We start from the raw sequence: 14,293 nt of genomic DNA on the forward strand, positions 1-14,293 counted from the left end.
GTGAATTTATATGTGTGAATGAACTGAAATCAATAACGCACGGAAATCAGTTCATTAACTTATTTTGAAAATGTGATGAGTCAGTCATTCACGATCTCCTACCCTTCCACCTTGATCCAAGGAATTTATAGGAAAATTATCCATCGTCCTCTTAATTCTACATAAACACAATCTCCTAAACTCTAGCATTACCCTTTTATTAAAGTTGAAAAATCAATGAAATCGATTAATTTTCATGCAATGAAATCGATAACGTACTGAAATCAGTTTTTTCACTTATTTTGAAAATACGATGAGTCAGTCATTCACAATTTCCTACCCTTCCACCTTCATCCAATAAATTTGTAGGAAAACTATCTGTCGTCCTCTTAATTCTACATAAACACAATCTTTTCTATGCATTTTCCACCACATTCTCAGTTCTCAATCACTACTTCATAAAAAAAATAAAAAATAAAAAAGAAGAAGAAAACAACTTAGCTAGAATCAATGGCTTCTTTAACCTCTTCTCTCACTTGCGTCCCCTCTGTGAAACTTGCAAACCCTAGGCTGCTGCCCTCCTTTGCTCATTATTCACCTGCCAATTATTCCAAGTCATTGAATCTTCAAAACCCAGTTGATCTCAAACTCCATACTTCCTACTCAAATTCTAACAAGTTGTCCGTGCTGAAAACATCCTCGTTCACTTGCGAAAGCCAGGCCAACCCTTCAACCGAAACTGATGAAAGACCTGGCTCTGAAGTTCCACAAGTACTTCATGTGTATGAGATCAATGAGCGTGACCGTGGCAGCCCGGTCTACCTAAGATTGAGCGGGAAAGAAGTCCACTCCCTTGGCGATCTTGTCCCTTTGACGAACAAGCTGTACACCGGGGACTTGCAAAAACGCATTGGAATCACGGCGGGGATAACCATTTTGATCCAACACTATCCGGAGAAGATCAATAGTGGAGATCGATACGAGGCTATCTACAGCTTCTACTTTGGAGACTATGGTCACATTTCTGTGCAGGGGCCTTATCTGACTTATGAGGACACCTATTTGTCTGTGAAAGGAGGGTCTGGAATTTTCGAAGGTGTCTATGGTCAAGTGAAGTTGCAGCAGCTTGTGTACCCTTTTAAACTTTTCTACACATTTTATCTCAAGGGTATTTGCAAGAACTTGCCTGAAGAGCTACTTGGGAAGCCTGTGGAGCCTACTCCTGATGTGGAGCCTACTCCAGCTGCTAGGGCTTGTGAGCCTCATGCCACCATTGCTGGTTTCAATGATTGAAAGATGATGTTGATTTCTTGATTTTACTAGATTTGGTGGTGGCACTGGCAGTGGATCTAATTATCTAATTACATGTTTTTATACCAATTTTATCCTTATAAAAAAAAACATATAATACAAATAATTTGTGTTATAGGTAGATTATGAACAAAAACCTATTATATAGGTAGATAACAATTAAACATGTGATACAGGAATATAATAAAAAAATTCTAACAAAAAAAAGAAGATAGATTTCAAATCCTTGTAAGTTATGACTACTCGGTTTAAGCATTGCATTGGCAACATGCTCTAATACCATTAAAAAGTTAGGTTTCACAGTAAAACCAATTAACAATAAAGAGAATAGCCTAATATCTTACAAGCCTTTGTATTAGCTTGTCCCTCACCGATGTGTGGGACAAATTGTCCTCACATCATCGACTTGTAAGATAAAACCTTTATAACATATTAACAGCAGAATAATATAAACACATACACAATATAACCACTAACCTGTCGGAGACATGTCAAAGGGTACGAAGGATCTTCTGCTACTCTTCTTCTACCGTATGCAATTGTCTCAATGAATGGGGCTGAGCTTTAGGGTTTTTCTTGCGTTAAAAGAGAGTGCAGGGACCCCAAGTATTTATATTATCAACAGTAGTAATCAACAAGGACACTGCCCATTATGTGACTCCTTATTAATCTAACATTATCACTGTTATCACTTATTATTCATATCCTATATAAGAGTTGTAACTTTATCATGACTGTTCAAGCTAGAAACTCTAATAATATTCCTTATCAGCTTACAAACATAGTTATTGTTAATCTCTAATAGTCTCACGTGTATAACAAAGATCCATCCAAGTGTTTAGCTCTCTTTAGAACTTACATTCTCCCACTAGAGCTTACACTTGGAATGGTTCAGATTATCTGGAATGAAAACTATTCTTAAATGGCCATGAGATTAGCATAACGTAGTCATGGTTTCAAGTCTAGGTCATTAATCAGCATCTACAAAGAACTAAAGGGTAACATACTTATCATTCTAAATAATATCCTCATAGTCACTCATGTAGAGCTGAGCAACACATTAAACTCCAACAAGAAATGAATTGCTGCATCAGATGTATCTGTAAATGTACCACTTCTTTTACACCTGATACATGGTCCTCCTCTGAATTGAATAACAATTCATCTTGATGTTTTCAACAAGAAAACCTTTTGGTTGTATATCTTAAGAACAATTATATAAAATTGTCAATCCATCAAGTATTTCAAATACACGCTTTCTTTCATAACTAAACTATGCACTTCAAAGAATGAATCTCAAACAACCTCACAGCTTTGAACTTTATTAGTTAAGTGTTTCTCAACAATACTTTAAATATATATAACTAAGCTTAATAATGACGACTAACGATTGAAAACAAAAGATAACCTCAAATCGATACTCGGCTCCCACTATTCAACAACATCAAAACCTGAAAGCACACCCATCTTTGCTATATGTTTCTTGAAAACTACAACTGGAACTGCTTTATTCAGTGGATCAGCAACCATAGACCCAGTCTCCAAATAATCGATCTTAACCAGTCCTGCCATAACCTTTTCTCTAGCAATGAGATACTTAATATCTAAGTTTCTTGTTGCTGATGACCTCTTGTTATTTTTGGTAAAAAAGATAGCAGCATTATTATCACAGAAAATCTGAATCGGTCTTGCAATTGAATCTACCACTCTTAGTCCTGTGATGAAGTTCTTTAACCAAATGGCTTGATCTACTGCTTCACAGCATGAAAGATATTCAGCCACCATGGTTGAAGCTGCAATTGTGGCTTGTTTTACACTCCTCCAAGACACAACACCACCAGCCATGGTAAAAACAAAACCTGAAGTTGACTTGAGATCATCTGGGCATCCAGCAAAATCTGAATCACTATACCCTTCCAAAACAAAAGTATATGTCCTCCTATAGATCAACATATGCTCTTTGGTTCTTTGAAGGTATCTCAACACTCGTTTGGCTGCATTCCAGTGAGCTTCACCTGCATTTGCCTAAAATCTCCCAAGTACACTGATCGTGAAAGCAAGGTCAGGCCTTGTACATACTTGAGCATACATGAGGCTGCCAACAAGAGAAGCATACGGTTTCTCTTCCATGATTTTCTTCTCTAAATCATTCTTGGGACATTGAGTTTTGCTTAACTTGTCGCCCTTCGAGATGGGCATCTCAGTAGTGCCGCTTGAAAACATATTAAATCTTTTAAGTACCTTTTCTATGTACCCCTTTTGTGACAGCCCCAACAAACCTCTCTTTCTGTCTCTTTTGATTTCAATGCCGAGAACATATGAGGCCTCCCCAAGATCTTTCATTTCAAAGTTTTGTCGCAAGAGAGTCTTGGTTTCATCCAACAAACTTGTGTCATTTGTAGCAAGGAGAATATCGTCTACGTAGAGAACCAACATGATAAAGCTACTCCTATTGAGTTTCAGGTAGATACAAGCGTCTGAAGGATTTTCGGTAAATCCATGTTCCTTCATTACTTTCTGAAATTTTAGGTACCATTGTCTTGATGCTTGCTTGAGACCGTATATTGATTTCTTCAACCTGCAAACTAATTTCTCCCTTCCTTTCACTTCAAAACCTTCTGGCTGCTTCATATATATGTTTTCCTCCAAATCGCCATTTAAGAACGCAGTTTTAACGTCCATTTGGTGCAAAGCTAAATCAAAATGAGCTATTATTGCCATTACAACCCTAAACGCATCTTTAGTTGACACGGGGCTAAAAGTTTCTTTGTAATCAACCCCTTCTCTTTGAGTAAACCCTTTTGCTACGAGTCTAGCTTTGTGTCTTTCTATATTTCCATTTGAGTCTCTCTTAGTCTTGAATACCCACCTACAACCAATTGGTTTGATTGCATCAGTTTGTTCAACCAACTCCCACACTCCATTGTCTTGCATAGAGGTTAACTCACTGCGCATAGCCTCCAACCACCTTTCAGAATTTGAACCAGTGATAGCTTCCTTGAAAGTCTTGGGATCATCAAACTCTGACAAGTCAATATCATTCTCTGAAGCTTCAGTCATATACACAAAATCAGCTAGGGCAGTAGTTCTTCTTACCCTAGTCGATTTTCTCAAGTTCGTGGGATGACCTTGGCTTGTTGTTTCTTCTTCTCCATGTTGTTCAGGTTCTGCCATTGTCAAATCTTGATCAATGACTTCATTTGCAGTTTCCACTTCATCATTTTGTCCTTGTTGCAAGTCATATATAGCTTCTTCGACATCTGCAATTGCATGCCCAGGTATCTCAATGTAAGGCATTGAAGTTGACGTATTAGTTGCATGTTCTACTTCATCATTTTCTTCAAAAATAAACTCATCATCATGATTCCCACTATCTTGTTCCAAGTTGTTCTCCATAAACACAGCTTTCCTTGTCTCAACAATTCTAGTATTATGACTGTTAGGGTAATAAAATCTGAACCCTTTTGATCTTTCTGCATAACCAACGAAAAAACAACTGGCAGTTTTTGGGTCAAGTTTTCTTCCTTTGGGATTATATACCTTTGCTTCAGCCGCACACCCCCAAATGTGTAAATGGTTTAGGCTAGGTGTTCTAGTAGTCCACAGTTCGAATGGTGTGGACTCAACGGCTTTTGAAGGGACTCTATTAAGCAAATAATTAGCAGTTTTCACTGCCTCTCCCCACAGAGTCTTAGGCAAATTCACCCTACAAATCATACTTCTCACCATGTCCATTAGGGTTCTATTTCTTCTCTCTGCAACCCCATTTTGCTCGGGTGTCCCTGGGGTGGTATATTGAGCTATGATTCCATGTTCTTGCAAATATAAAGCAAAGGGTCCAGGATGTCTACTAGTTTGTGCATATTTTCCATAATATTCCCCATCTCTGTCAGACCTAACAATCTTAATTTTCAGTTCCAGTTGGTTTTCCACTTCCTTTTTGTAAATTTTGAAAACTTCTAAAGCTTTAGATTTTTCGGAAATTAAGTATAGGTAACAATATCTTGAAAAATCATCAATAAAGGTTATAAAGTACTTGTATCCTTCAATTGTTTGTGTAGGGAAAGGACCACAAATATCTGTATGGATTATTTCCAAGAGCTGTTTGCTCCTAGTCGAACCCTCCTTTCTTTTATTTGTTAACTTTCCCTTAACACAATCAATGCAAAATTCAAAATCGTTGAAATTCAAGGGAGGCAAAATTTGGTTTTTGACTAAAAGTTCCATTCTTGATCTTGATATGTGACCAAGCCTTTTATGCCAAAGGTTTGATGAATGCTTTGGATTCGACACTTCTTTTTCAACATTGAAAACGTTCTCAAGACTATTAAGTTTAAATTTAAACATTCCATCACACAAAGAACCACTTCCAATATGTGAAGAATTATAAAAAACGTTGAAGCCCATGTTATTCAAAGTAAAATAAAATCCTAATAAAACTAGCTTGGAAACTGAAACAAGTTTTCTTCTCATAGTTGGTACGTAGACCACATTTTCTAGCTCTAAAATAAAACCAAAATCTAACTTTATCCTAGCAGTCCCTATTGCCTTGACTTCAACTCTTCTACCATTGCCAACTGAAACTTTGACTTCATCCTTATTTGGTGTTCTCTTTGTTATGAAGTCCTGCAATGAATTCGTAACATGAATAGAAGAGCCAGAGTCAAGCCACCAAGAATTACTAGGCACATCAATTACGTTTGACTCAAAACAAGCAAAAACACTTGAAATTTTATTTTTACCTTTCTTTGCCTTCTGTTTTGCAAGCCATGCCTTGTATTTAGGGCAGTTTCTCTTCATATGGCCTGTCTTTTTGCAAAAATAGCATTTGAAAATTGAAGAATTGTTAAGTTTGAAATTCTTTTTAGAGATGGGAACCTTAGCACTATCCCTTTTGGTAGCATCCGACATGGAATTTTTGTAGCCCTTATTGTGACTTTGAACATAGTTAACAGACTCCCCTTTTTCCATTCTATCCTTTTTAATCCTCACTTCTTCACCCACACAAATAGAGATTAATTCATTCACATCCCATTTAGCTTGCAAAGCATTGTAAGATACCTTCAATTGAGTGTAGGAATCCGGCAGTGAGTTCATGATAACATGAACTAGGAAGGTTTCAGAAATTGGTACCTCTAGCCTCTGGAGCTTTCCAGCAATATCGATCACTCTGAGGATGTATTCACGCACACTTCCTTCACCATCATACCTGATTGTAGTGAGTGCATTCATCAGATTTCCTGTTTCTGTCTTCTCAGATTCTTTGTACTTTTCTTCAATGGATTGCATAAACTTCTTGGCATTGGTTGCCTCAGGGAAACCTCCACGAACAGCATTTGTCATGGTTCTCTTAATTATCATCAGTGAGATTCTGTTGGATTTCTCCCATTTCTCATATTTCGATCTTTGGCTAGAAGTACTTCCATCGGCAGGCAGTGGTGGTTCCTCAGTTCTTAGTGCTAGGTCCATATCCATAACACCCAAAACTATTTCCAAGTCTTGTCTCCATTTCTTATAGTTGACCCCAGTGAGTGGTTCAACAGTGTTCAAGTTCATGGAGCTAGGGTTCATGGCTGTACAATCATGTATCATGAAAGAAATTAAACTTTAATCCCCAAACTTTATATCACAAACTCAAGAATCTTTGGATGAAGAGTGGTATGAAAATTCCTTAATCATGGCACGTTCATAGCCAACATACGATTTTCTGTAGCCATGATTACAAACCTTTGTGGCTGTAATAAGTGACTGGGTTCGCATGTTGGTATATGAACTGTTATGCCACTACGAAAAAACAATACATAAACTACTAAAACATCTTTAGATGATCAGTGATTATATTTTGATCCATAGTGCCAATTCTAATTCGTATACTTGTATGAAAAACATACATAGCATAGATAGCTTTAGCCAACATGTTCAAATATATGGTTTTCCCGTACAGTATATCATTAGACCTTAATTTGAAAAAATTCACACAATTCCTTATGCTTTCTTATTTAGGGTTAGTTGGTATGTGAAAGCTCTGATACCAAATGTAAGATAAAACCTTTATAACATATTAACAGCAGAATAATATAAACACATACACAATATAACCACTAACCTGTCGGAGACATGTCAAAGGGTACGAAGGATCTTCTGCTACTCTTCTTCTACCGTATGCAATTGTCTCAGTGAATGGGGCTGAGCTTTAGGGTTTTTCTTGCGTTAAAAGAGAGTGCAGGGACCCCAAGTATTTATATTATCAACAGTAGTAATCAACAAGGACACTGCCCATTATGTGACTCCTTATTAATCTAACCTTATCACTGTTATCACTTATTATTCATATCCTATATAAGAGTTGTAACTCTATCATGACTGTTCAAGCTAGAAACTCTAATACATATTCCTTATCAGCTTACAAACATAGTTATTGTTAATCTCTAATAGTCTCACGTGTATAACAAAGATCCATCCAAGTGTTTAGCTCTCTTTAGAACTTACACGACTCTCAACAAAATGTGCATGTAATTACTGTTACTAACACTACAATGCCTGGGAACCATATCTCCGCGTCCGATCCCTTTACAAGTAGTCGGAAAGATTGTGAACAAGAAACTCGACAAATTCCCAGCTCCGAGTGGCAAATTCATGGTTAGTTCACTGATTCCCAGTTCAGAAAAGGAGCTTTGCACACTGGAGTTGCTGAGTTCAAAGACCAAGAACACAAGCAGTGACATAAGGGCGTGAACAAAATCTATGAACTTTATTCTATGCTTCTTCAAGTCCCTATCCATGTCCTCGGTGTTACTGCAGTTGAAAATGTACATGCCTTTGAATGTAGCGATTCCATAGTAGATTTTTCGGTAGTTGTCCATGAAGCTATCGGTAAACGAAGATAAGAAACAAAGGAGAGCACAAAATTTAGTGATACATGATGTGAGGTACACATTGGTAATTGGTAAGAACCATTGTTGGAGAAAGTAGGAATAAGGGTGTGAAATGCAAGGATTGTGCCGGTTGGTAAAAGGTTATCGAGATTGGCCGCACTGGCTAGGGTTTGGTGGATGGGGTGGTTTGAGCTGTGCTTAAGAATCTTGGGAGGGGAAGGCGGTGAGCGTGGTTGCTCGGAAGATGGTACCTCAGCCATGGAGAGAAAGAAGAAGGGAGTTCAGGTTATATTAATTCGCTTTCAGTTGGAGTTGGTAAAAGGCAATGCTTTATAGGAAATGAGGACATTAGAGTTTAGGGTGTAAATCATGTGGACTCTGTTTTGAAAGAGGGATAGCGTCAGGGACTCCAAAAATGGCCTAATTTCTATGCCATAAGAAACATAATGACATGTGATTTATGCAGCCATTTGCTAGCTAGGTACCTAATATGACCAGAAAATTAACTCATATGCAAGATGTTTGAAAGAATGCATTCCTACATCGGAAGCTTGGTAGAATAAATTACAACGTATATTGATTTGTTTCACTTCAACTCAATACTTGTCGGGTTGTTATCAGTGTGATTAGTAGTGGCCGTTGGCCCAACTCTGAAATCTTGAAACTAGCTAGTTACTTACCTTTTGAGAGTTGTGCACCGTCAACCTTCATCAGTGATGATTTATAGGTCATTCTGTCTAACTTGAAGTAACTAAAAAACTTTTCCATTCCGGTTCCATACAGATTAATAAACAACTTTAAACATAAATCTGATTTGGCCTCCTCCTCAATCCAACTCTTTCTCAAGTCAATTACTCCAATCTCGATTACGGATTAGTAAACATGCTATTAATGTATTATATATTGCTAATCTTTAGGAATTAGAACTACATACAACATTGAACATTGGGAGATGCTACTCCTTCGTGTGTTACAGGCAGCATTTAGTCTATAACCGTGGACCAATGAAAAAATACACTATTTTTCGAAGGTGCTAATCAACAACTGGTTTAATACAAAGAAAATGAAATTAATCTCATGGATCGGAGCTACTGTAGAACCTTGAATTGCAAAGCTCTGCTGACATTCAGAACATGCTGCCTTCTGCAATGCTGCAATGCGCAATCAATCATGGATAAAACCACATCTGGAAATGGATTGACAATGTCACAATGCAGGCGCACCGTTTATCTAATTTTCTGAAAATCGGTTCAATGATGTTTGTATTTCTTCCAGCGTTCGCCCCTTTGTCTCCGGTACCAGCTTTGCAACAAACAGAACGGTTACAGCAGATACGCTAGAAAACAAGAAAAAAGTTCCTGAAACAGAAAAATAATATCAAATGTGTAAGAGGGAGTCTTGCTCAAATCCAGACAGAAATAGGAAGCACAAATTTTGTGGCATTACCTGCGGAGCTCCAATCCATTAGGAAATTAAAAGTGTATGAGACTATCCAAGAACCTAACCAGCTAACCAATGTTATTAGGCTACCGGCTGACCCCTTCATGTTTATGGGAAATATCTGAAATCGAAATTAGGCTAAATTAGTTAGAAATGCGGTATATCAAAATGTATGAGACTGAACTGAATTTCGAACATTTCCATCAATATTGTTGAGGTCATGCTTGTTGAGTATAGCCTACCTCTGACATTATAACCCAAGGAATGCCTCCCATGCCCAACGAGAACGATCCAGTAAATACCTGATTGTAGATTTCAAATAGGTTGACCCATACTGTGAGTCTGTTGCCTATTGGCTTAAAAGAAAAACAAGTTCTGAGATTCAAGTTAAGTCGGATTTACCAAAACGCCAACAAGTGCCAAAATGGGAGTAATCTGCTTCCACTGTTGAAGGTTCTACACAGGGTAAACTTCATTCTTTCAAGGCAATTTACAAATGACAATATGAAACTGAAAGAGGATTAGATTTTGTTCAAGAGTAAACCTGCAACGAGAATGACAACCCGACAAGGAGGCAACCTAAGCATGTTCCTGCTGAAGATACCTATAAGAAATACGAATTATGAGACTTCAGCATTGGATTTTAATTTGATGCCAAAATTACACCAGAATTCTCAATCTTTTCAGTTCATACCAGAAGAAGAGGACGCCGTCCAGCTTTGTCCATCAAAATTACACCCAATGCTGTCATTGGAACCTGCGGAAGACAAATTAGAATTATGAATCTGAATTCTGAAGAAACAATCAGGAAACCAAGAATTGAGCTAAGATAATGAAGCACCTGAACTGCAACCATAGCTATAGTCCCAACACTATCGGAAAATCCTGTCATAAGCCATAGATTTACTTCGTTTATCATCTGTTTTCTTTTGGAAATTATTAGATACACAAAAGAAGCTCGCAAAGAAGGCTTTTTGACATACCAGCTGAAATGAATATAGTACTTGCATAGAAGGCAATGCCATTGACCCCTCCGAATTGTTGTAGTACCATAAGCCCAACTCCTACCTAGGGAATTTACAAATTATGAAAGATAACAAAAAGAAAGGAAGCGTGTCATAGCAGGGATTAGCTTAGAAGCTCACAATGAGGGAATAAGCGTATCTCCTTTGAAATAAGTCAAGAATTCTCGCTTCTGAAAGCCGTTTCAGAGTTTCTGTATAATCCTATAAGAGAAACAAACATATATCAGACCTTTTTCCATGCTACCTTCTTGACAGTAAATATATACAGCAATACTCGAAATATATGTTGTTTCTAGTTAAATTGAAACGAAAGAGATGTAATTCAAAACTTACTCTAATCTCAGCTACTTCTTGAGAAGTATTGGAATTCTCCCCCCTAAGGTGCTGAAGAGCGGCTTCACACTCTTTCCATTTACCAATCTTTGCCTGAAAATGGTCTCACAAGCAGAACATGTCAAAGGATCCTCAACTTTTCCATATCATCTCCAAAGAAAATGATGCATGTGTATAACATTTCTGGTGACACAATTAAATAATTGACTCACCAGCCATCTAGGAGACTCTGGAATGAAGAAGAGACCTAAAATCTGTATAACACACGGAATAGTCCCTGAAATTTAGACGAAAGAAACCTCTGTCAAATACCTCAGATTATGTTTCTCCCAGATGTCATTTTCAATTCTACTGCAAGGTACAGTTTGCGGTAATCCTATATTACAACATAGAGGAAGAGAAAGCTACCGAGGAGAGCCAAAGCTCGCCAGTTCAAAAAAGCCCCGATAAGATATGTCAGCGACACGCCACAGCATATCATCAACTGTAAAATCAGTGGTGACTGGTGAGCAGGTGAACAAACAATCAGCTGGTTTCCAAATTTTTTAAATTTACCTGATGAACAGTTGTAAATCCTCCCCGCAGATCCTTCGGCGTTATTTCTGCTATGTATATAGGCACCTGTTTGTTATCAAATCACAAACAATTTTACGCAGAACTTCAACAAAAATCTTACATGAGTTCTGTATGCAATTGCAATCCTCATAAAAATTACCACATAAGAAAGAAGCCCCATTCCACATCCAACAAACAGTCTTCCAAGTTCCGCCCACCAAGCAACCTTTCGAGAAGAACATAACTTAAAAAACATGAGCTAAACAAAAAGTTCCACTCTTTCGAATATAAAGAACAAGTAACGAGAGATGGCCGAAAGGATGCGAAACCTTAGAGAAAGCTATTGCTAGCCATCCCAAAATGCAGAATATCTCGGAAAATGCCATTGCCTGCTTCGTCAAAACAAACCCGAATCAAGCAAAATTGAAGAGATTAGAACTTGGTCCGGAGTTAAAATGTTACAATATTACTTGAAATGAGAAAAGTTGAATGGAAGGAAGAAACTTACACCTCTTCTGCCTATATAATCTGCTATTCTTCCACTCACTACTGCTCCTATCATTGCTCCGATTGTCAATATTGAACCAAAAACCGAGTACTGCGAAATGGACAGCGACCATAAGACACATACATTCACAGACACACACACACATGCTCCATCCATATTAATAGAAAAATTATGCAAACCTGAGCTACAGTGAGGCCCAGATCATTCATGACCCCAGACCGAGCCGGTGAGGAATATCCCACCTGCAAATCAATCGTACGCCATTCGAAATCGATTAGGAATCCAATCAAACGGCTAGTACTATTCCATAGAGACACCAAGATATTTATCTTGCAACACAACAATTGATTACCAAAATATTTAGAAAAACAAAACGCGTACACAACAGAAAATATTTAGTTTCCTCAAACCCAAAAGTTTCTAATCAAGTTTAAAGATTTAAGAACATGAAACTTATCTACGTTAGAGATGTCACTGTGACAGTATTCCAAAATAATTATTATTATGCATCTAACTTTTTCACGTGTCTAATTGGCTTGAGATATTGTCACCGTAACATCTCTACCTAATTGATGGTATTCCAAAATAATCTTCCGCTATCATGTGTCAAAATACTCATGCTATACTTACCGCAGACCCAAAAACATAGGAGCCAGAGACAGCAACCAGAGTGCTGACCACAACCATAATCGTGGCTGATGAGCTACTTTCACCTCCTTCTTCATAACTAGCACCACCGTTGCCACTGCTGCCACCGCTGCCACCGCCGCCACTATGGAGCTTAGATGTAGTATTTTTGACGAGCAAAGGATTTGAGAGTTCTCCTTCTTCTATGTTTTCTCTGCTCATTTTTTAGTACTCCTTCGAAGACAGAGGAATCATATGAAACTCAGAACAATTGCGTTGAAGTATATCTATAACAAACAAGGGAAAGAGTGAGAGACATGTGGAAGTGTTTGTCGTATTGTTAAAGCTGCTAACGGTGTCAAAGTTGTCGTTTTCTAATTTATCAACACTTATTGATCAAACATCGTCAGCGAGACACTGACCAAAGTTGGAGACCATCCATCCTCTCTGTGTAATAATTCGTGGGAATTGTTTGGGTGTCATGGCTTATGTATTTTGAGTCCGGTTCTCTAGATCTCAGGGTCTGAGGAAATTTTGATCATTTACTGTTTGATACAATTCAATGATAGAGAAAAAAAATACAAGAAAAATTAAATGATCACTTCCAATCAGTTATCCCCTTTAAAAAAAAAAAAAGACCCCTTACCGTTAAATTAATCGATGATGGTGACCACTATTCCTTTGTACATATGTCTAGGAAAACAAGTGAAAAGGTCATTCTCTTTTTTCTTTTCTAAAGAATTAAAAACAGAAAATATAATAGTAATATTAAAATACTTCTTAAAATATAGGTAAATGATAGAGTTGATACCTCATAGATGTAAGATATAATATTATTAAATAGATTCACATACTATAACATGAATAAATTGGTAATACTACGTGACGGTGTAAAATTTACACTAGACCTTCTCCTTAAGAGCAAGTTCACCCCTAAGGATTTTGCACCAGTACCCAGCCCATTTATCCACTCAAGTGAACATTAATAGACCCCAGTGACCAGTAATAGGCCAAAACATCTCCACCCCTAAAACCAAATAGCCTAGTCAATTTTATTAAAATATTATTATTTTTTATTATAAAATAATAAAAATAATAATTTTATTAAAAAAAAAGTTTCAGTCAGATGGTAGCATTTGAGAATTCAACAGTTCCAGTCAGACAAAAACACAAACACTTAGACGGCAATTTGAGGAAGCTCGAACTTGAACGGACTACCTTCTTCGGACCTCCGAACCGGGTCCATGTTCTTGAGTTCTTTGCGGATTCTGGATCGGAGCAACCGCTTTTTCCGGAATATAGCTTCGATTGGGTCATCGATGTCTCGGTTCATGGTGGCGAAGGGGCGGTGAGAATGGGATGCGAGGCGTTCGTTAGCTAGGCGAGAAGGGAAAATGGTACGAGAAGCTAACGTGCACGACCGGAATCAACCTCAGCCCCGAGGTGCTCTGCACCAAGAACCCGGAATCAACCTCAGCCTCGAGGAGCTCTGCACCAAGATCTCTCTGTGACGCGTTGATCGTGAGGGAGGTTGATGGCCCGGCCGACGTCAGATGGCCCGGCATATGGGTCTGTCTATTTTAGGCCGATCTCTTGCTTGGCTTGGGCTGGATGTCGGTCAAAATGCTGGGCTGGAGTGG

At 37.9% G+C, this 14,293-nt stretch overlaps 2 protein-coding genes across 4 annotated transcripts; one reads left to right on the forward strand and one right to left on the reverse strand.

Moving 5' to 3' along the window:
• The first annotated feature begins 261 nt into the window (after positions 1 to 261).
• On the forward strand, positions 262 to 1,272 carry LOC126594237 (allene oxide cyclase, chloroplastic-like). Its single transcript, XM_050260451.1, has one exon. The coding sequence runs from the start codon at positions 490 to 492 to the stop codon at positions 1,270 to 1,272; it is 783 nt and encodes a 260-aa protein (XP_050116408.1). The 5' UTR covers positions 262 to 489.
• A 7,766-nt stretch (positions 1,273 to 9,038) lies between these two features.
• Positions 9,039 to 14,266, reverse strand: LOC126592541 (sugar transporter ERD6-like 5). Of its 3 annotated transcripts, none has more exons than XM_050258247.1 (19): positions 13,872 to 14,266; positions 12,657 to 12,887; positions 12,206 to 12,268; positions 12,027 to 12,116; positions 11,848 to 11,907; positions 11,679 to 11,744; positions 11,519 to 11,584; positions 11,372 to 11,447; positions 11,176 to 11,240; positions 10,964 to 11,056; positions 10,751 to 10,831; positions 10,589 to 10,673; positions 10,447 to 10,490; positions 10,300 to 10,362; positions 10,150 to 10,209; positions 10,008 to 10,061; positions 9,848 to 9,907; positions 9,612 to 9,726; positions 9,039 to 9,523 (listed from the first exon to the last, which is right to left on the reverse strand). In XM_050258247.1, exons 2-19 carry the CDS (start codon positions 12,873 to 12,875, stop codon positions 9,396 to 9,398), a joined length of 1,488 nt encoding a protein of 495 aa, XP_050114204.1. In that variant the 5' UTR covers positions 12,876 to 12,887; positions 13,872 to 14,266; the 3' UTR covers positions 9,039 to 9,395. The 3 variants fall into 3 exon arrangements, with proteins under 3 accessions (XP_050114204.1, XP_050114205.1, XP_050114203.1); XM_050258248.1 differs by having other exon boundaries at positions 10,008 to 10,049; positions 12,657 to 12,940; XM_050258246.1 differs by having other exon boundaries at positions 12,657 to 12,940.
• Positions 14,267 to 14,293: the final 27 nt, after the last annotated feature.

Source organism: Malus sylvestris, chromosome 12, assembly GCF_916048215.2.
Source record: "Malus sylvestris chromosome 12, drMalSylv7.2, whole genome shotgun sequence".
NCBI lineage: Eukaryota > Viridiplantae > Streptophyta > Magnoliopsida > Rosales > Rosaceae > Malus > Malus sylvestris.

Coding starts and splice junctions, on each gene's coding strand:
- LOC126594237 (XM_050260451.1), top strand. CDS start 490: ATGGCTTCTTTAACCTCTTCTCTCACTTGCGTCCCCTCTGTGAAACTT.
- LOC126592541 (XM_050258247.1), bottom strand. CDS start 12,875: ATGAGCAGAGAAAACATAGAAGAAGGAGAACTCTCAAATCCTTTGCTC. Junction 10,210..10,299: donor GACGGCGTCCTCTTCTTCTG/GTATGAACTGAA, acceptor TATTTCTTATAG/GTATCTTCAGCAGGAACATG. Junction 9,727..9,847: donor CTTGGGTTATAATGTCAGAG/GTAGGCTATACT, acceptor TTTCGATTTCAG/ATATTTCCCATAAACATGAA.